The sequence below is a fragment of the Lepidochelys kempii genome, chromosome 23 (assembly GCF_965140285.1).
Source record: "Lepidochelys kempii isolate rLepKem1 chromosome 23, rLepKem1.hap1, whole genome shotgun sequence".
Lineage (NCBI taxonomy): Eukaryota > Metazoa > Chordata > Testudines > Cheloniidae > Lepidochelys > Lepidochelys kempii.
Genome location: NC_136402.1, coordinates 3,689,279 through 3,716,502, shown reverse-complemented (window position 1 = coordinate 3,716,502; position 27,224 = coordinate 3,689,279). Strand labels below are relative to the sequence as shown.

The window sequence follows — 27,224 nt, the reverse complement described above, 5'->3', positions numbered from 1 at the left end:
TAACTGCAGGAGTAGGCAAGGGGAAAAACAGGAACCCAACAATGCTCCGGCGTCCCTCCTGGGCCGGGAAACATCCCTGCAGATTTACCCCTTCAAGAGGCAGATTTTACAGTCGCACAGCCGAAAGCCTCACCTCTACTCAGCAACACACCCACCGCAGCGCAGCAGTCAGGCTCCAAGCCCCTGGCTTGCGGGTCAAAGGAACCCAGCTGCAGGGAACCCCATGGAGAACCCCCCTTAGCCCCTCCACCAGGGGAAACTGGCAGGGACCAACACCACAAAGAACAAACCAAAACCAAAGCCAGCGGAACGGACCCCCAACCAGTGCACCCCGGCACACACTGAACGCAGCCGTGCTCCCAGAAGCTCCGGCAGGCCCTACCAAGAGGGAGATCCCTGTGGTCGGCCTGGAAGCTGACCCCACTGAGCAGGAGCAATGCAGCAACCATGAGAACCCAGCCCTCTCTCGAGGGAGAATCCCTTCAGCCTGGCTGTGGAGGGGGATTCCAACCCGAAGCTGCCCCCTACTCTAGCCAGTCGTGATCACAGTCTGTGCAGTGCCTGGCAAAACAGGGGCCCTGAGCTCGATCGGGGTCCATGCAGCGCCTGGCAAAGTGGGGCCTGGATCTCTGCTAGGGCCTCTCGGTGCTTCCCGAACACCTCTGTTTCCCATTGATACCGGGAGGGCAGCACTCTCTGCCTTGTAGGGAGGTCAAAGCAGATGATCTGGGTGTTACACCCTTCTGGCCTTAACAGGTACAGGACTCCCATTGCTGCCTCTGCCCGGCGGTCAAGAACCGGCTAGGGCAGGCGAAGTTTGGCACTGGGGGCCCATGGGATGAAACCGCTCGTGAAGGAATTGGCTCCTGGTGCCACAGTGTTTGGGGCCCCACCTTGGGTGGCTTCTCACACAGGCCCAACTACCCAGCTCTCCCCCGCACCCTCAGCTCAGCCTGGGCCTTGCTCGGCTGGGTGCTGGAGGGCGCGGCTGGGTTTCCCAAGCCAGCTTGTTTAGCGAAGGCATTGGGCGGGGGCCACTCAACGGGCCGGTTCCTCCAGTCTGGGCGGGGACGGGGCCTTGCGCAAAACGCTTTGTTGACGTGCCCTGGCATCAGCTGTGACGAGGGCAGCCAGCGAAAAGGGGGAAGGAAACACAGCATGCGACCTGCGCTCATCACCTGGGGACGTGTCACCACTCACAGCCCCCGCCCGGGCAGGCCTGAGCCAAATCTAAACTGATCAAGCTTCTTGGGGAGGAAGATTGCAGCAGACTTACCTGTGCTAGCTTTAACCTAGCCAGCCCGGAGCAGCAAGCCACAGGCTTCAGCAAAGACTTGACAAGCTCACCCAGACCCCATGGTAATTACTTGCGGTCCTCCTGCTCCAGCTAGCTTGATTAAAGCGAGCTGGGGGAGATCAGCCCATGACTGCACTCCAAGCAAATGGGTGACGGGAATGGAGAGAGATGTCCCACCCCAATCCGGGCAGACCAGACAGTCTTGTGGTTAAATTCAAATCCCAGGGTTGCCACCTGTAAAATGAAGGAAATGCTTCCTGGATCCCCATAAGGCAGCTGGGAAGAAAATCCCTTTCCAGAACAATGCATTGACATAGCCACATATCTTACCACTACTGGCTGCTTTAGAGGCAGGCAATTATGGGCTCAGCTGCAGTGATTGTTCTTCCAGAACTTATTTATGGAAGCTAGAACTCTCCCTTCAGGCTAAAGGAGTTAGGTCCTGACACCCAGCTCCTCAAATAGATCTAGGCACCTCACTCCCAATGGATATCCCATAACCACTGGGCCATCCTTCCTCTTTGTTGAGCCATGCCTCAGTTTCCCCTCTCAGAGGGGTTGATTGGAAGCTGTTTGGGACAGAGATCATCTCCCGTTCAGCCTCTAGATTCCTCCCCCACCCCCATTCTTAAAAACCCCATGTTTTGTAAGATGCTCAGACAGCAGGTGCGGGGGGAGGTAGATGCCCTCTGACACATGGTGTCCTATAATGGAATTTCAGGCCCTCTGTGCATGTTCTTTGCTCTATACTCTTCAGATAAGTGGAGACTTGCGGTGGGGGTACACTGACCCATCACACACATACACAGTCCAATCTCATGGCTGGCTTTGTTTTATTATTTCCACATCTTTTTTTAAATCCTCAAGATTCAGCAATAAAACACCACAATGATGATTTTAAAAAACATGTTTGTCACTCCTATTACTCCATGGTTACATCTCACTGGGTTCTCTTGAATTAACTTTTTAATAACAGGGAAAAATATATATTATTTCAGAATATTACAAAAAGATAAATATAATATAAAATTCTGTCTTGAATAAATAAGGTTCTATAAATAATTTTGGTTTCTCTTCTATCATTACAAAGGTAAACATGAGCTTGTTTGGTTTTTTGTTTCCAAGAGCAACACTTCAAAAGCAGGGAATCGTTAGCACAGAAAACGGAACGTGAAAGATCTCATTAGGCCTCCAAGCTGCAAAGGGGACGTCCCAAGCGACCACAGTGGGATTCAGAGCTCGATACCAGTGTTGCCAAAGCCGTGTGAGGTTTAGAGCAGTTCTGAAACCCCAAGGTTCAGGAGTCATGTGACCAGAGCTGTACCTTTGTTTGCCTTTACAAGGAAAAAAAAGCAAGTTTTTAGCCTGCGGGGTTTGGGGTGGGGGAGAAACGGGAACACTGAACACAGCAAATCCAAATAGATTTGTCGTTTTTTAAAAACCTGCAGCCTTTTAAAACCACGCTCAAGATTTTTTTTTTATTTTTGGGGGGTGGGAGGTTATGAGTTTGCCCCTGTGGGGTTGGCAACACTGGTCCAAGTCCATTTCCTCCTGATTTACACCAGCTGCAAGCAAGAGAGGAGAGGCTGGGCTGGATTGGGGAGCACTTCACCACCTTGCCTTGCAAGGCAAACTCACTGCGTCTCCTCTCCCACCCCTTCACGAAGTGCTCACTACATGGCAAGGCCGGACCGGTTTAACACTATGGCTTTGGAGACCAACTCCCCGGAAATCAAGGTCAACCTTGCTGTCACGTTGATCGTTTGGATGGGGTGGCTAACGGGTGGAACAAAGACCCCTCCCTCCCCATGACTTTTGGATTCTGGAAGGGCGGGGGACACCACATCTTCATTGCAAACTGCCCGATATTTCAGTGCTGCCTTCCTGCTCCACCCAGAGATACTGATGGCTCAGATTGTCTCATCTTCCCCTTTAAGGCATTAGAGCATAAATACTGTAGTAACACTACTGTCTTTGTAGATTAATCCTGCCCTCCTCCCCCCCCCCCACACACACACATTAAAGCCAGAGCTGTTTTATACCAATTAAGTCTAGTTGTTTTCAACCTGTGGTCCGCCGACCCCTGGGGGTCTGCAGAAGACAATGTCAAAGAATTCCAAAGGGATCTACACCTCCATCGGTAATTTAGGGGTCCACAAATAAAAAAAGTTGAAAGCCACTGAATGAAGTGAACAGAATTACTCCAGTCTCAAATACTAACCCTAGGGGAAGTACTCCAGTAATGAGCCAAAATAGGCCACTGCTTGTTAAAGTGTTACTCCAAGGTTAGGGGCTGCTACTGGAGTTTGTATATTTTTAAAGTCAGAGAGGGTGATTTTGTATTTTTAAAAATCGGTATTCCAGAAGGGTAGTGGAGGAAGCTTTCGTTGTTCTTGGACACTCCTTGCCCCCCCAGCTCCTTATGAAAGGGAGTGAAGCAGGATGGATCTGAGCTCCCCCCAATCCCACCCCCCAAAAAACCAATTCAGGGAACCCTTCCAGAAATATTCACAGCATGAAATTAGGGTAAGGGCAGGGGAGGAAAGCAGCACCATTAGACCCAAATTTGTCCCACATACGGATGTGGTCCACCCCAACAATCTGCTACATATTGGGCATAAAACTGCACCCCTCCCCACCAAGTCAGTCTGTTTTCAGGAATGCAGGCTGGCCCCCCGGGGCTTTCCCCTCACCCTCCGTAACACAGGCGAGTCCGCTGGAAAGCCTGACACGGGGGAGGCGTGGAGTCCTTGATTTGAAGCAGGTGAGCACTCCCAGACGGACCGCAGGGGTGGGGCAAGGCACGTTGGCGGTGTCATCTGGCACTTCTAGGTTGGAGGAAGGCGGGGTGATGGTGCAGATACCACACACATGTGGCAACATTCAATGTTAGGTAGCAGAAGCAGGTTACTTAAAATGTGTGGCCACACCTGGCCAGGCAGGGAGCCTGCCTTGCCCAGCAGGTATCTGGTATTGTGCACATCTGGATGCCTGTTCCCCCGCTCCCTCCCTCCCCCACTGTGGGGAGCTCATATCCCACACCAGGGGAGGCCACCCCAATCCCCTTCCACCCACTCCCTACCCCCCAGACAGGAGCAGCTCCTGCCAACATCTGGCTGGGGAGCTGCTGTCCTTCCCCAAACATCTGGACCAGCAGCTGGAGGGGCCAGGGGGCAGTGCCTGGAGGGACCTTGGAAGCAGGACCAGGAGGTCACCTTTTGCTCCCAGGAGTTGATTGCAACCCCACCCCGTAGATGCATCTAACCCCTCCCACACCCCATTAGATTCCTCCCATGGCCTGGATCCTATTGCAAGCCCTCCCCCCGCCGCTCACTCCGACACGGAGATGCGGTTGAAGATGGGCAGCCGGCGGGTCCCATTCCAGGTCCCACTGGCGGGCAGCATCTCGAAGACGGGCGATTCGGAGCCGCTGAGGCTGCCCGAGCTGCTGTAGCAATCCTGGTCGGAGAGCGAGTTGGACGATGGGGTCCTGGGGAGGCCAGAGGCGACGGGTGTCCCCGGGGCGGCGGCGAAGTAGTCCCGGGGGCTCTCGAAGGTGCCCAGCCTGGCGGTGCCCCCGCAGCGGCAGGTGCAGCGCCCGCCGGGGGCGGAGGAGGCGGCAGCCAGGGCTTCTCCCAGGGTGGCCACGCGAGGCACAGGCTCCGAGTTGAGGCGGGTAAAGGACGGCGAGAGGAGGTCACCGGCAGGAGGCGGGGAGATGGAGGGTGCCCGGGCGAAAGAGGCCAGGTCGGAGATGCCGGGCGGCGGGGAGGCCTGGCGGCCAGCAGGCACCCCGGTGTAGCTGAGACTCTGGCGCAGAAGTTGCGGGGAAGCAGCCAGCCCCCGCTCTTCCGGGTAGTGAACGAAGTGGCAGCGGGAGCCGTAGGGGCATTCGCCATGGAGGTAGAATTTGTGGCACAGCTCCGTCTTGTACTTGGGGTGGCGGCTGAGGGTCCGCAGCTCCCCGGCCCCGTGGGCGAACTGGCATTTGGCCCCGTACCGGCAGCGGCCCGTCTCGCTGTAGGTGCGGCAGAGCTCCGTCTTGTAGCGGGCCGAGAGGGCGGGGGCCGGCGGGGGCTGCAGCGGGGGGAAGCCGGGCGGGGGGGGCGGCAGGGTTCGGCCCTCGATCAGGCTGAGGGACCGGTCGGTGCGGAAGGAGGGGCGGGGGGCCGCCGGCTCGGGCAGGGAGAGCGCCTGCTCCGCATTGGGGCTCCAGACCGTGCGCAGGGGCCAGACGTGGGAGTCGCCGCTGCCCCCCCGGGGCTCGGAGCCGGCCGGAGCATCCCGCTCCTCGCTCAGATTCAGGTTCAAGAGGTTCTGGGGGGCGGGGAGAGAGGGAAGGGCGGGGGGTTAATGCCTGGCTCTCATACAAAACAAGGTGGAAGCACATAGGAGATACCCCTGGAGCTGGGCACTGCCCCAACGAGGTAGACCCCCCCCTCCCCCCGCCACGGCCACTTTGCCTCCAGCAAACTCAGCACCTGGCTCTCCCCAGCACCAGGCGCTCCGGGGAGGGGGGGGGTGGGGCGAGGCTGAGCTCAGTGGTGACTCACAGGGCCCAGGGTTATTTATAAAGTACTGAGCTGTGGGCCCAGGAGGGAGGATTTTATACTGGCATGGACCCCCGCCCAACACACACACACACCCCCTTCCAAAGCAAGGGGCCTTCCACCAGCCTGCTGCATAGGAGAGGGGGGCGATTGCAGGGCACCCGGAGTGGAAAAAGCGAGGTGCCCCCGAGAAATCCACGGGTGGGGTGGGGAAGAAGTGACAGAACCGAAGAGGGGGCAGATTCCCATGGTGTGTACCCTAGCCTGGTGTAAACCTAAATGGGGAACTGCCCTTTCTCCTCCACTCTTTCCACTTCACCCCCATTACCACCCCCCCAGGGGGGTCCTCCATCCTCCACCGATCCAGAGAGGAGCCCTGCTCAACACCCCCCCCACACAGTCCCCTAGCTGCACCCCCCAAGTTCCTGCTGCACTCAAAGTTTCTGCATTTCCCCCCTCCCGGGGCGGAAAGTCACCCCCCCCGCCCCCCACAGCTCGCTATGGCGGCAGGGAGGAACGTCATTCTAGGTCACTTTAACCCTTCCCTGGCCGCTGGGAATTTCTCTTCCCCGCCCCCCACCCCCAGTCGGGGTAAGGGACCCCCCCCAGGGACCGGGCCGTCTCTCGAAATGCTTTTTGTAAATTAATCCGAGCGGCCAGACACTCAATCAGCACCGGAGCGGAGTCTCCCCCCACAACCCCCAAATCAAGCCATCGCCGGGCAGAGGGGAGACGGGTCGCCCCCCAGGCCAGCAGAGGCGGCCCCTGGTTGCTGAGTTTGGGGGGGGCGGGATTTAGGGGGGTCCTGCCTTTGGAAGCAGTTCCTGAAGCCCCCCAACTACTCTTCATTTACCGAATGGGGAAGTGATTGGGGGGCACGCAAACACAAAATCAGCCCCCGGTTTGTTCGCTCCGCTCTTAACAGATCCGAGCAAAACGAATTCACTCCAGCGAGGATTTCGCATTAAACACCCCCCCCCCGCGCCCAGCTGGGGGCCAGGCCTCGAGAATCGGGGGTCTGGGGAGTCGCTCACACAAGCCCACCCAGCTCCGCGGCCTCAAAAACTTTCCTTCCTGGGGCCCGAGACAAAATACCCCGCCCCCCAAATAATCAAAACGAAGCGACGCGAAGTTCCCCCGCGGTGAGAACACGGCCAGACCGGCGCCCGTGGAGAAGCAAATCGAGCCGAGTTCTCAACTCCAGATCCGACCCGCTTTAGCAACTTTCTGTCTTTTTTCAAAAAAAAAAGGGGGGGGAAGGCCAGATAGAGCCAAGATCTTTCCGGGGGGGGCTGCTTTTTAAACCCCCCCCCCCTCCCGATTTTTGCTGCGATTCTGTGCAATCGAGTGACCCATCTGGGTCAGCCGACAAACCAACAATTTATAAGGGCGGGGTGAGTCCACAGCTGTGAGCTTTGGCAGGAGAAATCACCCCCCCCCCGCCCATAAATCAGTCTTAGCCTAGCTTAGGGGGAGCCGGGCCAGCCCAGGAAACTCAGCCCACGCCCCCAAGACAGGAGATCGCCTCTTACCTCGTACAGGGTTTTTACATCCACCATGGAGCTCATGGCGAAGCAGGAGAGGAGTGAGGAGCAGCTGGCGAGAGGAGAGGAGAGGAGAGGAGAGACTGAGTGAGTCTGTCTGTCTGTCTTTCTTTCTTCCCCCAGGAGGGAGCTGCTTTAAAGCCTCCACGGCTTGAGCAGTAGCCGAGCTGAGCTGGGGCCGCTTCCCCGGCTCCTTATATAGGCGAGCCGGGGGAGGCGGGGCTTCTTGTAGCTCCGCCTCCCATGAGCTCATCTCATGAAACAAAATTAATAAATAAATAAATCAAAAAGCCAAGAGCCGGAGGCGGGCGTGGATGGATGGGCGTGGGAAAAGACCAGACCAAAGGTGGAGGGGCGGGGGAAGCCAGGGAGGAAAGAGGGAGAGAGAGAGAGGGAATGAGTGAATGAACAGATGGTGGGAGGGGGGGGAAACAGGCCCCAGAAGGGGTCAAAGTAGGGTGACCAGACATCCGGACATGAGGGGCTTTGTCTTATAGATGCAACTAACACCTCCCCCCAACCCCCAAAAAACCCAACGACAACTTGGTCACCCCAGGTAAATGTGGTCACTCTAGGTAAACGTTAGCTGTCAGGGGGGCTGTTTGGCTCTGCTGGGAGCAAGATCAGGCTCCTCTGGGTGATAGGATTTGTTCTCATCATCCCCGGGGGAGCCTGGCAAGCTTAGAGGCCTGGTTGAGCTGAAGAATAAATTCCAGAGAGTTTCCCGGTCAGGGGAATAAAATCTCCTGTCTCCCCATCAGCACTGGTAGTTTTCATTTCTTCCAACAGAGGTCACACCGCGTCGTCCTTTCAAGCTGCCTCTCGGCCCCCAGCCAAAGGCCGCAACCCGCTCCGGCTGGCTGTGGGGCAGCTGGCAGGCCCCAGGGCGGCTGGCCTGGAGAGCGGGCCCGCTCACGCTGCAGGTGACGCAGTCCAGAAGGCACCAGAGTACGAGCCGGGCCCCTGGCCACTCACACGCGCACCAGGGTGGCCTTTGGGCTGCTCTAACTTGTGCCCTGCGCCCTACAGGTCAGGCTCTGTGTAACTCGTGATGTCACGATTCCTGGGCAGTCTGGGACATGAGCCCAATGCCGTGATTTTGCCAACAGTGGGAAGGGCATCCCCTGCTTCCGCCTCGCTGTTAGGGGAAAAGTCACGGCCTCTGGCTAATGGGACCCCTCACGTACACACACATGCTCACAAACACACCTGCTGGGGAGCGGGGCCAGGCCGGGGCGCCTAATCGCCCAGTTGTCGGTACCCCTCAAGAAGCTAAACTGGTACCCCAGAGATGACCGGGCCAGACTGGGCTGGCCAGCCAGAGCCATCTCGTGGCATTCCCCATCCCGGCCCACCACTGCTCTGTTCATGGACTCTGGGGGGCAGAGAACAGCCACAACTCAGTGCACTCCAGTCACGCCCCTGATCTGCCACCTATGGATCCTCGGGAGCAGAGAATAGCCTCAGCACAGTGTGCCCTGGCCACACCCCCAACCTACCCCCCTACCCTGCGGGCTAGTCAGACTTTCAGTTCTCAGTTTGCTACTCAGGGACTGTTCACGGTGCCCCTCGCCCTGTAAGTCGGGGCTGCGTCAGCACCCGGGAAGCGGGCAGTTTCCGGAAGCAGCCCGGCACGCTCAACGCAGTGAGTGCTCCATGTTCCCCTTTCTTGCAGCGAGGCGCATTGTCAACGTAACACTTTTGGGAAACAAACAAACGAGCAAGCGGGAAGTTTCCCACGCACACGCTCGCGTGCCGGCACACCCCTCTGCAGAGAGACAGCAAAACTGACTGGGCCCCGAGCCTCAGGAAATGACAAACCTCAGCCAACCGGCAGGGCGAACCTAGACCGTCCTGTGCAGTCCTTGCAGTGTTATGTCTCTCCCCAGGGCTTTCACCTGTCTGCTTTCAAACAGAGGCCTAAGCCAAGAGCAGCCTGCTACAATTCCTGCTGTGGGTGGGGAAGTGGGGTCTAGTGGTTAGAGCACAGGCTTGTGAGGCGGAACTCCTGGGTTCTATTCTTGACTCTGAAAGGGGAGCGTATGGCCTACTGGTGACTGCAACCATCCCAGGATGCCTGGGTTCTATCCCCAGCTCTGGGGGAGGAATGGGGTCTGGTGCTTTGAGCTAAGATGACCAGGTAGCACGTGGGAAAAATCGGGACGGGAGTGCATGTGGGGAGGGTAATATCTAAGACGAAGCCCCAGATATTGAGACTGTCCCTATAAAATTGGGATATCTGGTCACCCTAGTTCGAACACAGGGACTCCCAGGTTTTGCACCTGGCACTGGGAGAGGAGTCGAGTCTAGTGGTTAGAGTGGGAGGTGGGCAGGTAGACAGGACGCCTGGGTTATTTGGCTTCCTCGCTCATTTGTGGCAGAATCAAGGCAGAATCTAGCCTTCTGTATATACAAGAAGCCATCCTGGCAGTGTTACAGTGGAGCTGTCTCTGGGGAGGAATGTAGCAGAGGTGAATAACAGCGAGGAGTGAGGACAGGACATGGCCAGGAAAGCTGGTTTCACTGGCTACCCGGGAATCCCCAACGGCACATTCCACAGCTTGTGTTTATGCTGGCTGCACCCCAGCTATTCCTCGATTCTGGGAAAGCCCCTTGGGGCCACGGGCAACTGGGCGTATCTCAGAGCAGCCACTGGGCTGCTCTATGTTAGGTAGCGGATGTGGGGGAGATCCCCATAGCTGAGCCATTCTTCTCAGGCTGAAGTGTCGACAGAGGCGGGTTTGGAACAAAGAGATACATTAAACAGTAATAAATCTCCAGGAGCAGATGGCATTCACCCAAGAGGTCTAAAGGAATTCAGAGATGAAATTGCACAAATATTAGCTGTGGTATGTAACCTGTCACTGAAATCAGCCTTTGTACCAGATGACTGGACACTAGCTAACATGACACTGATATTTCAAAAGGGCTTCAGAGGCGATCTTGGCAATTACAGGCCCATAAGCCTAACTTCAGTACTGGTCAAATTGGTTGAAACTATAGTAAAGAGCGGAATTATTAGACACATGGATGAATATGATCGTTGGGGAAGAGTCAACACGGCTTTTGTAAAGGGAAATCATGCCTCGCCAATCTGCTAGAATTTTTTGAGGGGGTCAACAAGCATGTGGACAAGGGGGATCCAGGGGACATAGTGTACTTAGATTTTCAGAAAGCCGTTGACAAGGTCCCTCACCAAAGGCGGTTGAGCAAAGTAAGCTGAGATGGGAGAAGCGGGAAGGTCCTCTCCTGGCTCGGTAACTGGTTAAAAGACAGGAATCAAAGGGTAGGAATAAACGGTGGGTTTTCAGAGTGGAAAGAGGTAAATAGAGGGGTCCCCCAGGGATCTGCCCTGGGATCTAGCACTTTGCACGGGCATAGATGACACCGGGGGTGATCTTGCAGGGGGACCAGTGAGGGGGCAACATGTCAAAGTAGGCTGGGAAAGGAGCCCGCACGCCCTCTCACACCCCTGGAAAGACAAAGAGCCCTGACAGGCCTAGGGCTTGCGGTTTGGCTCTGCATCAGGACCCCAGGTTTCCGGGCCGTGACTCACTGGCAACGCATCCCGATGAGCCGGGAAATCCCTGCTGAATCAGCCGCGAAAGTCCAAGGATCAATAACAACAACAAGGTGCTGCAACCAGACAGCCCCGGGGAGGGGATACCCCGGCTCTGCCGGGGAGGGCGGGACAGGGATAGCAGGGCTTCACGGCTGCTGCCTTCTCACAGGCTCGTGAATGTCCCAAAACCTGGAGCCAGCAGGCACCTCGTCCCCCGGCATGGATCCAGCCCATCCGGGAGTCTGATCCCACTCAGGCAACTCCCCCAGCACTAGACAGGTAGCAGGGCCCAGAGGCTCAGGCCCCTGCTGCAGCGCCAGGATGCCTGGGTTCTATTCGCAGCTGCTCTGTTGATGACCTTACACAAGGCTGGTCCCCTGCCTCAGTTTCCCCTCCCACCCAGCTGTGAGCTCTCTGTGCCGTGTATTTGAATGTTCTATTTTAAACCACGGTGTTCAGAAATCATTTGAAATTTCGCGTTTAACTTCCCCTGACTTTTGGGAGCTCCCAGCTACAGTTCTGATCCGTTTTTCTGGGGGTCCAGATCCTCTGTTCTGTGGGTTCTGATTTGTTTTTCTGGGGTGGGGGGTCCAGATCCTCTGTACTGAACTGTCATTCGGGGGAATCGGCTCTGTTGACCAGCATGACTGCGTTCAGTGGGGAATGGTTTCTAAGGGTTGGCACTCGCTTGCTCCCTGCGGCCGGGTGGGCCGGGAGGAGGGTCTGGCTCCTGTTCAGGGGAAGCGTGGGGGAAGCCAGCGGCCCTCACACACTTCCTCTGCTGCACCTTCTGCAGCCAGGCTCTTGCACAATCCACCCACATTCCCAAGAATCTCCCAGTGCCAGGAGGCGATGGGGGTGGCCCCCGCTCAGCCAGGCCCCAGGGTGAAATGTCCCACTTTGGAGATGGGCTGCACACGGCTTCACTAGCCTGAAGTGGGTCTCCAGGCCCAGGGAGAGAACCCGGGAGTCCTGACTCCCAGACTGCCCCCCTCCCTCAATCGAAAAACTAGACTCCATTCCCCTCCCTGAGCCGGAGAGAGAACCCACGAGTCCTGGCTCCCAGCCCTCCCTGCTCTAACCACTAGACTCCGCTCCCCTCCCAGAGCCAGGGATAGAACCCAAGAATCCTGACTCCCAGCCCTCCCTGCTCTAACCACTAGACTCCGCTCCCCTCCCCTCCCAGAGCCGGGAACAGAACCCAGGGGTCCTGGCACCCAGCCACCCCTATTCTAACCACGGGACTCCCCTTCCCTCTAAAGCTAGGAACTAAACCCAGGAGTCCTGACTCCCGATCACACCCCACTCACCTGAGCCCCAACCTCTAGATCCCACTCCCCTCCCAGAGCTCGAATAGATACCCCGAGCCCTGATCCCCAGCCCTGGCCTTGCTCTAACTAGGAGGTCATGCTGATTCCCTGAACTGGGAACAGAACCCAGGAGTCCTGACACCTGGTGTCATCTGCTAACTGCTAGTCCCGACTCCATCTTGCCAGCCAATGTTCCACCAAGTCCGACATCGAGCACCAGGGCACGGCCGATTCCTGGTGCTTTGGAGAAAAGCCACCCCCCCCACCCGCCCCGCACACAAGGCACTGGTCCACTTAGCCAGTGCCGGCTGGCGTCTGTCCTGCTGGACACGCTCAGTTGCCTGAAGACATGATCTGGAGATGGTGGGGCTGATGGGGGCATCCAAGCCACGTCATTTGCCGGAGGGTAAACCCACGCAGGGAGGGGACTTCCCAGCTAGCGGGGGTGAGGGGGGAGTGCTGTCACACTCAGGATGGGGTGCGGCTCTGGGTTGATGTTACGAGGCTGATTTGTCTTCCTGATTTTCAGCTGCTCAACTCTGCATCGGCCTCCCAGCCCGCCTCAAATCAAGTCTGATCTTCTTTCTTTGACCCCTCTCTAATATACACACACGGCAACGGGTCTAGTGGGTGGCAAACCAAAGCAAGGATCCTACCAAAACAAGACCCTCCATCGTGCCACGCACACCCCCCTCTGGGGAGCGGACGAGAGAACAAATGACCCACGGCACACGTGCGGTCCCCTGGCGTAACGCCCTGTTGGGGGTCGCTTGGATACTGCGGTGATTGGTGGGGTGTAAAAACCCACACGGAGCAGACAAGGACGCTCTGAGATGTTCGCTTGGCTGGCCTGAAACATGGGGATAGAATCTGATTGGTGCAGATTCAGAGGGCCTGTCTACACAGCAATAAAAGACCAGCTGCATGCGCCGAACCTCACAGCCCGGGTCAGCTGTGTGATGCGGGGGCTAAAAATTGCCATGTAGACGCTCGGGCTCAGGCTCTCGGACCGTCCCAGCACGCGAACCCGAATGTCTATATTGCCATTTTACAGCCCCAAATCCTGAGAGCTCCGACCTCCTGCATAACACAGGCCATTAAGTACCCCGGATGGATCCCAATAACTTGTGTCTACACACAAATCGCACTAAGCCAGGGTCCCAGGATCCCAGGAGGGTGAAGCCAGGACCCAGGGTTCAAGCCCTATTGCTTGGCAGGGTAGACACAGCCCCACGGGGACTCATGCTCTGGGAGTCCCCCAGAAGTATCCTACAGGCCGAATTTCTTTGTCCTCCAGACAGTCAAGTTTGGTGGACACTCAAGTTTCCTCATGCTGCACCACGAGCCAAGGGCTAGAGCACCCACATTTGGGGAGGGCGCTAGGAAGCCCGGGATCCGGCTGGTTGGACCCAGGCCCCCATAACACAGTGTAGATGGTGGGGCCCCAGGTTGGGCCCCAGGGTTCGACAGTTCCTATCCTGAGGTTACAATAAGTGTAGACGCTCAAGTGCGAGCTTAACAAGCCCAGGGTCTGCTTGCCCCGGTTCTACTAACCCTGGGCTTATGTTTCAGTGTAGACGGAGCCCGTGACTGACCCGTCCTCCTTGGTATTTACTCTTCTGCCAGTCTTTGATTTTCAAATTCCATCGCCCACGATTTTCTATTTACTTCCAGATCATTGATGAAAATGCTGACTAGAGTCAGGCCTGGTGCCGAGCCCTGGGGACCCCCGCTAGAAACGCCCCCCACGGACGGCTGCTTTTTGAGATCTGCGGTTGTGTGGTCTTCACCCATTTAACATGGATCCCGTATCCTACGCCTAGGCGGAGCTATTGTCGGCAGCGGCTGCACTCCTAGTCTCCGCAAGGTCGGATTGGAGGGTGGAGCACCCATTCAGGAGGCAGAAGAGCTGCCTCGGCCCCGATTCACGTCTGCAAATGGAACCACTTTTATTCCGAATGAGAGCGTTCACACAGGGGCTTAATCCGGTTTAACTAATCCAGTTTAATGATAGTCGTGCCGGTAGATTGCCCCATATATATCAGACCACAGCCCAACGCGCTTTTGTGCCTCTGTCGCGTTTCGGGGGGCCATCCAGACCGGTGAGAGAGTGCGTCACCACCCGCCCTGTAACCCTGGGCACCGTGAAACCCTCTCCTCCCACAGCGGCGTTGTCTGGACGCCCTCCAGCATGCCTCGAATGTCTGTGTGTCCAGTAGCCGTGGTAATTCTGGCTCCAAAGGCCGGCTTGATACACCACAGACATGCTCTGGAATCCACTAGCCTCGGTTACTATTAACCAAGTGCCCTCAACACAGTCCCCTGGGCTCAGATTTCCCCCAAATTCGTCCAGGCCTTGGTGACTCGGAGACATAATCAGGTTCGTTTGCTCCTTTCAAGAGACAACTTGCCCTGTTCCCGGGCCTTAAAAATGACTTTCACTCCGACACAGTGCTGGGTGTGCTTTATTAACAACAGAGCGGAGGCGAAGTGATGCCAAGTACGTGAATCAAAGCAGAGACGGTTACAAGCGAATAAAAGTGAGACGCACGCGGCTAAAACGTCGTTTCCGATGGTTTCGCTCTCCAATTACTCCTGGTCCAGCACAGATGACTGTCTCTCAGTCAGGACCTGCCATAGGAGTTCCAGGGGCCGGTTCCCCTTGTCTCCTTAGATGAAAGATAACTTAGGGGTTCACTGCCCCCTCTCTTTATAATCTGGCCTCTCTCTCTCTCTCAAAGTGTTCAGCTTCCACTCCCCCTTGATACTCCAGTCCAGCTTGGTTTAGCTGTTACGTAAATATCCCTTCATTGTCTCTGGCCAGAGGACCAAGCTGGTTAGAGAAGCAAAGGCACCATTCTTCATGATCAAGTCATAGGATCGTCCGGCTGGAAGGGACCTCGATAGATCATCTAGCCCAGTCCCTTCTTCTGAGGCAGGACTAAGTATTATCTAGACCAGGGGTGGGCAAACTTATTGGCCCAAGGGCCACATCTGTGAATAGAAATTGTATGTTGGGCCATGAATGCTCATAAATTGGGGGTTGGGGTGCGAGAGAGGGTGAGGGCTCTGGTTGAGGATGCGGGCCCCGGAGTGGGGCCAGAAATGAGGAGTTCGTGGTGTGGGAGGGGGCTCCGGGTTGGGGCACGGGAGTGGGGTGCGGGAAGGGGTGCAGCCTCCGGCTGGGGCTGTGGGATCTGGGGTGGGGCTGGGGATGACGGGTTTGGGGTGTTGGAGGGTGCTCCGGGCTGGGACCGAGGGGTTCAGAGGGTGGGGCAAGGGTGCAGAAAGGGGTGCAGATTCTGGCTGGGGGTGCAGGCTCTGGGGTGGGGCTAGGGATGAGGGGTTTGGGGTGTCAGAGGGTGTTCCAGGCTGGGACCGAGGGGTTCGGAGGGTGGGAGGGGGGATCAGGGCTGGGGCAGGGGGTTGGGGCATGGGGAGAGGCTCAGGGGTGCAGGATCCGGGTGGCACTTACCTCAAGTGGCTCCCAGAAGCAGCGGCATGTCCCTTCTCCGGCTCCTACGTGGAGACACAGCCAGGCGGCTCTGCGCGCTGCCTTATCTGCAGGCACCACCCCTGCAGCTCCCATTGGAACGGCCCCCAACCCTGCACCCCAGGTGGAGCGCCGGCCTGTGGGCCGTAGTTTGCCCACTCCCGATCTAGACCATCCCAGACTGGGATGCTCTTAAAACCTCCAGTGATGGAGATTCCACCACCTCCCGAGGTAATTTTGTTCTAGTGACAGTCAGGAAGTTTTTCCTAATGTCCAACCTAAATCTCCCTTGCTGCGATTTGAGCCCCTTGTTTTGTGTCCTGTCCTGGGTAGTTAATGAGAACAATTTATCACCCCTCCTCATTATAATACTCATTTATGTACTTGGTGACTTATTTCACACACACACACACACATCTGCTCCCATCGTCTCTTCTCCAGACTAAACAAACCCACTTTTTTTAATCTTTCCCTCCTGGGTCATGTCTTCCAGGGCTTTCATCACATTTGTTGCTCTCCTCTGGACATTCTCCAGTTTGTCCACATCCTTCCCGAAGCCTGGCGCCCCGCGCCAGACCCAGAATGCCCACTGAGGCCAGATCAGTGCTGAGCAGAGCGGAAGAATCACTTCTCAGAGTCAGGGCTTGCTTACCACACGCTTGCTAATGCAGGCCGGAATCATGCTTGCTTTTGTGTGTGTGTGTTTTGCATGGGACTACGCTGTTGACTCACACTTGGTTTGCAACCCCGTCACGAGTTTCGATGGAGCTGTTTATCACATAGGTACAAGGCAGTCTCCTTGTCACTGGCCACCCTACTGCATTTGGGTTTAAGGCTGGGACAGCCCCCGTCCCTACGGGGCACAAATGCAGCCGTTAAAACAGACTGGCGGAGGTCAGGCCAGCCCCTCTCCTGCCGTGTTGCCACATTTTATCCCACCGCGAGACAATTGTGCTGTGCAGCGATAGTTTTCAAATGCTCCCTCACAAGGCCTGGGTGGGATAAGGAGCACGGCAGTTGGGCGTTGGGTACGAACACAGGCGTGTCTAGGGTCAGGGCCGATCCTTGTCCCTTTGCCAGCTTTCACCCCTGCTTGTCCTAGAGGTGACAGAACGCAGAGAGGAGAGATTAGCACCGTGGGGTCAGCACTGACTGCGAGGGCAAAGCGCCCCCTGCCGAGCCCCCCTTCCCCGCTCCCTGCAGTCCGGCGCCCCCCGTCGAGTCCCCCCGCCCCGCTCCCTGCAGCCCAGCGCCCCCTGCCGAGCCCCCCCCGCCCCGCCACCCCCTGCCGAGCCCCCCCCGCCCCGCTTCCGGCAGCCCAGCACCCCCCGCCCAGCCCTCCGCCCTGCTCCCCACAGCCCAGCACCTCCTAGTGCCACGCTGGGGCATTGGGGCCAGGGCTGCCTGGGGAGAGCAGCCCCTACAGAGCCCCTCAATGGCTGGCCAGGTACGGGCTATACCCGTGTGAGGACTGGCCATGGCTCACGCTGTGTCAGTCCTTCGGTGGCATGACGGCACGGGTTCATTCCTGGCTCGTGGTGGATGGAAGCCGTGGGGGGCAGGGTGACCAGACGTCCCAGTAAAATCGGGACTGTCTCGATATTTAGGTGTTTATCCCACGTCCTGACCAATGTACGGTGGGGACCCCCTGTGTCCCGATATTTTGTTCTTGTCATCTGGTCACCCTACGTGGGTGGGGGGGGAGGGTGGAAAATACAGCCCTGGTTGCAGTGGGTGAGAAGCAGGGTGACAGGTCATGTAGCTGCAGCCTGGGGCAATCCAGGGTGGCGGGAAAGGGTGCTCGGGGGGGGGGGGGGCGGTGGGTGACGTTGCATAAACAGGGCAGCCAGAAAACCAAGCGTCAGCTACTCAGCTAAAAGTAGCAGGGCCGACCGTGGCTGGAACAGCGTTTGGAGAGCGCAGGGCTCTAATCAGCCACATCCGGGCTAGGGGTGAGGAGGCGGGGGTGGCAGGATGGGGGGGGCTGGCCTGAGTGCAGGGGTGGCGGGGGCGGGGGGTGTAGGCACAAGTGTATGGGTTTGGGGGCAGGAGGCCCTGCGTGTGCAGGGTTGTTTGCCTGCAGCCCCGAGGCCCCGATTCCCCCCACCCCCAGTCCATAGTCCCTTAGCAGTCTTTATGCCCTGATCCCCACCCTACCCTGTATGGGCCCAGCTCCAGGCCCTGATCCCCACCCTACCCTGTATGGACCCGGCTCCAGGCCCTGATCCCCACCCTACCCTGTATGGACCCGGCTCCAGGCCCTGATCCCCACCCTACCCTGTATGGACCCCGTTCCAGGCCCTGATCCCCATCTCATCCCCAAGAAGCCAGGCTCCTGGCCCCCATCCCCCCACAGGCTGGGCTCCGGGCTCTCAGCCCCTCCTCCCCAACGTGGAAGGCTAATTTTAGCCAGGAATGGCAGGAATGTGCTGATAACCAGAGGCAGCTGTGGGGAGGGTGTGTGTGTGAGTGCAGGAGACAGAGTGTATTGATTCCCACCCCTCCCCAAGCCCCCCAGCTGGCTTCTAGGAGCTTCCAATCGCCAAGGGCTGAGTCAGCATCCGGCTGATTCCACAGCTGGCCTCCAGATGTGCATCCCTACCAGGAAGAGAGCTGGGGAAATGGCCCGCCCCTTGCCAAGCCCCGGGCCCTCTGCCTCAGGGGTCTCACATTGCAACATGGACCCGGCCCAGCTGGCACCATTGTGCCTCTCTCTCTCAGGTAGGGAAACTGAGGCACAGTGAAAGCTGGGGACTCGCCACCCCCACACAAGTTACATTAGACCCCACTAGACTAACTCACTAACCACAAGCACTCCTTTTCTTTTTGCGAATACAGACTAACACGGCTGTTACTCTGAAACCTGTCACTAACCATTAGAACTCCCCCCACTAACCATTAGACTCCGCTGCCCTCCCCGAGGTGGGCTAGGACCCAGGAGTCCTGACTCCCAGCCCCCGTCTGCTCTAACCACTAGGACCCACTCTTGCCTCTGAGCCAGAATCGAGCAAGCAGGACTGTCGATCAGGACTCCTGGATTCTATTCCCCAGCTCTGGGAAGCTGGTGCAGTCTAGTGGCAAGAGTGAGGGTCGGGGCTGGGAGCCCAGGACTCCTGGGTTCCATTCCTGGCTCTTCCACTGACTCACGGGGTGACCACAGTGGAGTCCCTTCCCCCCCCCCCCCCCGTGCCTCATTTCACCCCTCCATCCAGTTAGGGATAATTGTAATGAGGGTTTCCATCTGTGACAGGTGGAGGGCGGGGGGCTGGGGGGGGCACTCATCTGCAGGGACGGAGACTGCTTCCAGGTGAGCCAGTTCTCAAGCCCCTCTTCATCCACACACAGCCCTCCCCCCACAGCCTGCCCCACTGGCAGGGATGCTGGCCTCCGCCCCAGCAGCCCCCCACCTCTGGCAAGAGAGGGGGAAAAAGCACCCGAGCCGGTCTGTTTCCTTGTCAATTTCAGGGCTCTCAATGACATTACTAGAAAGTGAGTGTGTGACATCAATAGTGGGGTGTTGTCGGTGTGTGTGAGACATTGACGGGGTGATGTTGTGTACGTGTGTGACATCAATAGTGGGGTGTTGTCGGTGTGTGTGAGACATTGACGGGGTGATGTTGTGTACGTGTGTGACATCAATAGTGGGGTGTTGTCGGTGTGTGTGAGACATTGACGGTGTGATGTTGTGTATGTGTGTGACACCAATAGTGGGGTGTTGTCGGTGTGTGTGAGACATTGACGGTGTGATGTTGTGTACGTGTGTGACATCAATAGTGGGGTGTTGTCGGTGTGTGTGAGACATTGACGGGGTGATGTTGTGTACGTGTGTGACATCAATAGTGGGGTGTTGTTGGTGTGTGTGAGACATTGACGGTGTGATGTTGTGTATGTGTGTGACATCAATAGTGGGGTGTTGTCGGTGTGTGAGACATTGACGGCGTGATGTTGTGTACGTGTGTGACACCAATAGTAGGGTGTTGTCGGTGTGTGTGAGACATTGACGGCGTGATGTTGTGTACGTGTGTGACACCAATAGTGGGGTGTTGTCGGTGTGTGTGAGACATTGACGGCGTGATGTTGTGTACGTGTGTGACACCAATAGTGGGGTGTTGTCGGTCTGTGTGAGACATTGACGGCGTGATGTTGTGTACATGTGTGACACCAATAGTGGGGTGTTGTCGGTGTGTGTGAGACATTGACGGGGTGATGTTGTGTACGTGATTGACATCAATAGTGGGGTGTTGTCGGTGTGTGAGACATTGACGGGGTGATGTTGTGTACGTGTGTGACATTAATAGTGGGGTGTTGTCGGTGTGTGTGAGACATTGACGGCGTGATGTTGTGTACATGTGTGACACCAATAGTGGGGTGTTGTCGGTGTGTGTGAGACATTGACGGTGTGATGTTGTGTACATGTGTGACATCAATAGTGGGGTGTTGTTGGTGTGTGTGAGACATTGACGGTGTGATGTTGTGTACGTGTGTGACACCAATAGTGGGGTGTTGTCGGTGTGTGTGAGACATTGACGGGGTGATGTTGTGTACGTGTGTGACATCAATAGTGGGGTGTTGTCGGTGTGTGAGACATTGACGGGGTGATGTTGTGTACGTGTGTGACATTAATAGTGGGGTGTTGTCGGTGTGTGTGAGACATTGACGGGGTGATGTTGTGTACGTGTGTGACATCAATAGTGGGGTGTTGTCGGTGTGTGTGAGACATTGACGGGGTGATGTTGTGTACGTGTGTGACATCAATAGTGGGGTGTTGTCGGTGTGTGAGACATTGACGGGGTGATGTTGTGTAGGTGTGTCATTAATAGTGGGGTGTTGTCGGTGTGTGTGAGACATTGACAGGGTGATGTTGTGTACGTGTGTGACATCAATAGTGGGGTGTTGTTGGTGTGTGTGAGACATTGACAGTGTGATGTTGTGTACGTGTGTGACACCAATAGTGGGGTGTTGTCGGTGTGTGTGAGACATTGACGGGGTGATGTTGTGTACGTGTGTGACACCAATAGTGGGGTGTTGTCGGTGTGTGTGAGACATTGACGGGGTGATGTTGTGTACGTGTGTGACACCAATAGTGGGGTGTTGTCGGTGTGTGTGAGACATTGATGGGGTGATGTTGTGTACGTGTGTGACACCAATAGTGGGGTGTTGTTGGTGTGTGTGAGACATTGACGGGGTGATGTTGTGTACGTGTGTGACATCAATAGTGAGGTGTTGTCGGTGTGTGTGAGACATTGACGGGGTGATGGTGTGTACGTGTGTGACATCAATAGTGAGGTGTTGTCGGTGTGTGTGAGACATTGACGGGGTGATGGTGTGTACGTGTGTGACATTAATAGTGGGGTGTTGTCGGTGTGTGTGAGACATTGACGGGGTGATGTTGTGTACGTGTGTGACATCAATAGTGGGGTGTTGTCGGTGTGTGAGACATTGACGGCGTGATGTTGTGTACGTGTGTGACATTAATAGTGGGGTGTTGTCGGTGTGTGTGAGACATTGACGGGGTGATGTTGTGTACGTGTGTGACATCAATAGTGGGGTGTTGTCGGTGTGTGTGAGACATTGACGGGGTGATGTTGTGTACGTGTGTGACATCAATAGTGGGGTGTTGTCGGTGTGTGAGACATTGACGGCGTGATGTTGTGTACGTGTGTGACATTAATAGTGGGGTGTTGTCGGTGTGTGTGAGACATTGACGGCGTGATGTTGTGTACGTGTGTGACATCAATAGTGGGGTGTTGTCGGTGTGTGTGAGACATTGACGGGGTGATGTTGTGTACGTGTGTGACATCAATAGTGGGGTGTTGTCGGTGTGTGAGACATTGACGGGGTGATGTTGTGTACGTGTGTGACATCAATAGTGGGGTGTTGTTGGTGTGTGTGAGACATTGACGGCGTGATGGTGTGTACGTGTGTGACATTAATAGTGGGGTGTTGTCGGTGTGTGAGACATTGACGGGGTGATGTTGTGTACGTGTGTGACATCAATAGTGGGGTGTTGTTGGTGTGTGTGAGACATTGACGGGGTGATGGTGTGTACGTGTGTGACATTAATAGTGGGGTGTTGTCGGTGTGTGTGAGACATTGACGGGGTGATGTTGTGTACGTGTGTGACATCAATAGTGGGGTGTTGTCGGTGTGTGAGACATTGACGGCGTGATGTTGTGTACGTGTGTGACATTAATAGTGGGGTGTTGTCGGTGTGTGTGAGACATTGACGGGGTGATGTTGTGTACGTGTGTGACATCAATAGTGGGGTGTTGTCGGTGTGTGAGACATTGACGGCGTGATGTTGTGTACGTGTGTGACATTAATAGTGGGGTGTTGTCGGTGTGTGAGACATTGACGGCGTGATGTTGTGTACGTGTGTGACATCAATAGTGGGGTGTTGTCGGTGTGTGTGAGACATTGACGGCGTGATGGTGTGTACGTGTGTGACATTAATAGTGGGGTGTTGTCGGTGTGTGAGAAATTGACGGCGTGATGTTGTGTACGTGTGTGACATCAATAGTGGGGTGTTGTCGGTGTGTGTGAGACATTGACGGGGTGATGTTGTGTACGTGTGTGACATCAATAGTGGGGTGTTGTCGGTGTGTGAGACATTGACGGCGTGATGTTGTGTACGTGTGTGACATTAATAGTGGGGTGTTGTCGGTGTGTGTGAGACATTGACGGCGTGATGGTGTGTACGTGTGTGACATCAATAGTGGGGTGTTGTCGGTGTGTGTGAGACATTGACGGCGTGATGGTGTGTACGTGTGTGACATTAATAGTGGGGTGTTGTCGGTGTGTGAGAAATTGACAGCCTGATGGTGTGTACGTGTGTGACATTAATAGTGAGGTGTGTGTGTGTTTCATTAATAAGTGGGTGGGTGTATGTGAGTGCGACATTAGCCACGGGGTGTTGTGTGGTGTGACATTAGCAATGTGTATGTGTGTGACATTAATAGTGGGGCATGGGGGTGACATTTGCAGCGGGGGTGGGGGGAGTTGTGCACACATCCGTCTCTGGGTCTGCCTGCGCCGAGGTGTGTGTCTTTGCATGGGCAGGCGTGTGTCTCTGCACACGGGAGTTTGTGCAACCTTGCACCTGATTGTGTCTCGATGCGTGCGCGCGTCCTGCCGCCTCCTCCTGGATGGACTCAGAGCCGCTCCGCTGTTTCCTAGCCCCCTCTCTGGCTGGCCCCCGAGGGAGATTCCCGGAAGGAGCTCTGCGGTGGGGGCGGGCGGTGAGGAGCGTGTGGGCTCTGGGTTGCAGGAAGGTCTCTCTGAGTCACTCTGAGCGGAGCGTGATGCCAGCTGGGTTCCCTCGGCCAGAGACGCTGAGCACTGCGGATGCGCTGGGCCTCCCGCCCATCCCGCCGCCCGGGAGCTTCTGCTGGTGCTGCATGGCCCCCGCTGCTGCCTGCAATCTCATCCCCCACGTCTGGGGAAAGAGGCAGAAGGGATGAGTTCAGGCCTCTGGGATGTCAGACGGCACCGTCAGTAACCTCAGCCCCGACCTGCGTCACCCACTCGCACCCAGCCCTGCCGGTGCCCCACAGTCCCGACCCGCAGGCCCCTGCTATCCCGGCCCTGGGCTCCCCCCGTTCCCCACAGTCCCGACCCGCAGCCCCCAGCTAGCCCAACCCTGGGCTCACCCCATTCCCTGCAATCCCGACCCGCAGCCACTCTGTTATTCCAGCTCTGGGCTCCCCAGAAATGCACCTTCTCTCATTAGTGGCACATATATATCAGGGGAGGACCCTTCCCTCTCCTCCAGGAAGGGCTGGGTGGGACTTGGGGCAGGTCCGACTGCCGGATCAGACAGTAGAACCAACGAGTCAGACCCGCAGCTGGTGCAGATCAGCCCCACTCTGCTCAATGGAGCCATTCCGATTTCCCCCAGCTGGGGATTTGGCCCCATTGACGCAACTGGAGTGACACCGATTTAGCCCAACTGGGCATCTGGCCCCAAAGACTCCATTGGAGCGAAGCTGATTTACCCCATGTGGGGATTTGGCTCCATTTGGAGCCATTGGAGTGACTCCGCTTTACCCCAGCTGGGGATCTGGCCATATTGACACCATTGGAGAGATGCTGATTTATGCCGGCCGGGGATCTGGCCCCGTTCTCTCCAGCCAGGAATCCCAGTCCCCTGAAACCACTTGGCAAGAGAAGTGGTGAAGAACGGGGGTTTTGTTCAAAGCAAACAGCCCCTCCAGCTTCATTTGGTGAAGCCCCCTGTGGTTATTTCATGCCCTCGATGGTGCCAAGTTTCTCAGTCCAGCTGTTGGGACCAGCTCGGGGAGGGGGGGGGGGGCGGGAGAACTCAGAAGAGGTTAAAGGAGCAGGGAGATCGCATCCCTGCACGGGCCGGTTTGCAGGATGAACCAGAAACGTTTCCCAAGTGAGAACAGGACTGGGGCCCAGGGCGCAGTTGGGGGGAGACGGGGAAATTGAAAGCTCCCCCCCGCAGCAGTGGTCATTTGCCCAGAAGAATCAAACCCCAGCGGCTTGTGAATTTGAACCTATGTGCTCCTTTGAGTAGGGGAGGGCTGGCCTTTCACAAGAGTTTGATGCAGTTCTTGGGAGTCAGACGCGGGGGTGGGGGTGGGGGTGGTTCAACCACTCAGTTTCCCGGTTGAGAAATTCCTGGACTGTGTCCCACTAGTGGAAAGGTCTGGGGTGGGGGGCGGCGGCTGGGTTCTATTCCCAGCTCTGGAAGGGGAGCGGGGGCTAGTGGTTAGAGCAGAAGGGATCTGGGAGCCAGGACTCCTGGGTTCTCTTCCCAGCTTTGGGAGGGGGGTGGGATCTAGTGGGTTAGAGGGGGGCTGAGTGTCAGGACTCCTGGATTCTATTCCCAGCTCTGGAAAGGGAGTGAGGTCTAGTGGCTGGAGCAGCAGGGGGCTGAGTGGGTTCTGTTCCCAGCTCTGGGAGCAAGGGGGAGGGGGCGTAACTGGGGCATGCACTGACCCTGCCAACGTTTCCCAGAGTCTCAGCTTTTGTTTATAACAGACAGGAAGCCTTCAGCAGTTACAGTCGCCCCCAAAAATAAAAATCTCAAAAACGTCACTTGAGTTCAGCTGAGGAAGTCACATGCGCCTGAGTTTGCAGAGAGCCTGAAAAACTAGCGCTGCGAGGTGAACTGTCCCTTTCACGTCGGACTAGATGGGTCCCGTGGGCTGACCTGGGCTGGTGCCGTGAGATTCACGTCGTGGAGAATCCAAGAGCCTCTCGATCATTCGTCACCATCCCTACGGCGCGTCCACTGGGGCTGTTCCCTCCGCCCAGGCGTGACAAAGTAGGAATGTCCTGTAATATTTTTATGATGCCCATGTGTGCCCCCACCTGCCCACCTAGCCAGTGGGATGGCTTGAAGTTTACGGCTAAAACACCATGAGTAAATAGGTCTTAGTTCCCTGTGTGCCGTCGAACCGTTCTACGGTGGCGGAGCGAAAACTGAGCGACAAGACGTTGCTAAAAATGTTAGGCGCTAGGCCAACATGGGACAAGACAAGCCTCGCTGTGTGTACTTACAATTGTAGGGCACTGGCAAGGGAGGAAACGTTAAACCACCTGATGGAGGAGAAGAAAAGGGTAAGATGCTATCTCCTCAGTGTCTGTGAAACCCGATGAAAGAAGGAGTTGGAGGTCAGCTGGAAGGATGGAAGCGCTGTGGGGCTCGGAAAGGGAGATGGGGCTAGAAATGTCGGAGGAGTCGGATTTATCGTCAGGAAGGATTGGCCTTCGAAAGTCAGATCATGCCCGCTAATATCATCACGTATCGGTGGGCTTCATCTTCAGACGGCGTCAAAAGTTACCCTCAAGGCCATCCCGGCCTACACTCCCACAAGTACAAGCGAGGACGAAGAAGTGGAAGAATTTCTACCGAGAGCTCGAAAGAGCCCTCGCGCAAAAGTCCACTCACACTGTCGCGATGGGCGATTTCAACGCCAAGGTCGGGCGAGGGCAAGCTGGCGACAAGTTCATAGGGGGATACGGCAGCAGCGAAAGGAATGAAAGAGGAGAAAGGCTGGTCGCGATGGCAGAAACGAAAGACCTGTACGTGGCAAACACCTGGTACAAAAAGAAGGTCGCAAGAAGGTGGACGTGGATCACGCCAAATGCGAAGAGCAAGAATGAAATGGACGGTATTTTAGTCGATAAAAGGCGCATCGTTCAAGATGTCTCTGTGGTGCAGGCTTTCAACACCGGCAGTGTCCATCGCCTGCTTGGAGCGAAGTTGATTTTCGAGGAAGCGGTGAACAAGGCGGCGTTACAGACGGCAGACAGGAAACATCGTCCGAAGACATTCGATGAAGCAAAGCTGAAGAAAGCGCTTTCTGGGTTTGACAGGAGCCAGACGGAAAAGCGTGATGAGGACCATAGGATCTTTGCTGACGAGCTGAGACATTGCATAAAAGCAGCTGAAAGTGAAAAGCTGAAGAAGGCGAAGGGAAGGATCTCGAATGAAACGAAAAGCTTGTTGGAGAAGCGGAGAAACAGGCAAAGGAGCTCAGATAACAACCTCGAGTCCTCCATTCTGTGCAAGCTTATACGGCGAAAACTGAAGGGCGACGTGGAGAATTTCCGGAAAGAAAAGCTCCTCAAAACAGCCGAATCACGCAAGAGTCTTAGGACATGCAAGTGGGAATTGACACAGTATCGACTGAGCATAACAGCATTGAAGAACAAGGACGGATAGACAGTGATCAACAGAGCAGGGATGGAGGAGGTCTGCAAGGACTTCTATACAGAACTGTTCAAATCAAGAATCAATGTCCCTCTCCCAACGCTCCAAGAGTCAGAAGAACGCGTCCCCCCAGTAATCGTCAGCGAAGTCCGAAGCGCACTACACCAGATGAAGAAGGGAAAAGCTCCAGGCAAAGATGGAATAACGTCAGAAATTATTTCTGCAGGAGGTGAAAAACTTTGGAAGGCCCTCGCTTTAAGATTTAGTCTATATCTTGATGAAGGAAAAATACCATCAAGCTGGAAGGAGTCGAATACCATCTTGCTGCACAAGAAGGGTGATCGAGAAAATCTTAAGAACTACCGCCCTATATGCCTGCTTTCTCACATCTACAAGCTTTTTACAAAAGTGATAACAAACCGACTCTCACAGACTCTGGATGAACAACAGCCAAGAGAGCAGGCAGGGTTTCAAAGAAATTTCAGTATGATCGACCATATATTTACCCTTATCCAGCTCCTAGAAAGAGCGAGGGAATACAAACTCCCACTGTGCATTGCTTCCATCAACTATGAAAAGGCTTTCGATAGTGTCGAGTTTAACGCACTATTAAAGGTGCTCGCAGAGCAGGGCATTAACGCGCAGTACATCAGTTTGTTGAAGGAAGTGAATACTGGATGTACAACAGACATTACTCTCCTCGAAACTCCCCTCCGCATCCCAGTCGAAAAAGGCATGAAAACAAGGAGATAACGATTTCACCGAAGCTATTCACCGCCTGCCT

General features: G+C 55.9%; 2 protein-coding genes across 2 annotated transcripts in view; both read right to left on the bottom strand.

The window, feature by feature from the left end:
* Nucleotides 1–2,111: 2,111 nt before the first annotated feature.
* ZFP36 (ZFP36 zinc finger CCCH-type) lies at nucleotides 2,112–7,559 on the bottom strand. The gene is made up of 2 exons (XM_073321485.2): nucleotides 7,380–7,559; nucleotides 2,112–5,614 (listed from the first exon to the last, which is right to left on the bottom strand). Exons 1-2 carry the CDS (start codon nucleotides 7,413–7,415, stop codon nucleotides 4,628–4,630), a joined length of 1,023 nt encoding a protein of 340 aa, XP_073177586.1. The 5' UTR covers nucleotides 7,416–7,559; the 3' UTR covers nucleotides 2,112–4,627.
* A 7,153-nt stretch (nucleotides 7,560–14,712) lies between these two features.
* The window catches only part of LOC140902376 (calpain-2 catalytic subunit), a 40,865-nt gene continuing 28,353 nt past the window's right edge, over nucleotides 14,713–27,224 (bottom strand). Inside the window, exons 5-6 of the mRNA XM_073322394.2 lie at nucleotides 22,856–23,191; nucleotides 14,713–16,854 (exon numbers count right to left, since the gene is read on the bottom strand). Of these exons, the coding sequence (XP_073178495.1) occupies nucleotides 22,929–23,191 (263 nt within the window). The 3' untranslated portion in view covers nucleotides 14,713–16,854; nucleotides 22,856–22,928. The remainder of the gene's footprint in view (nucleotides 16,855–22,855; nucleotides 23,192–27,224) is intronic.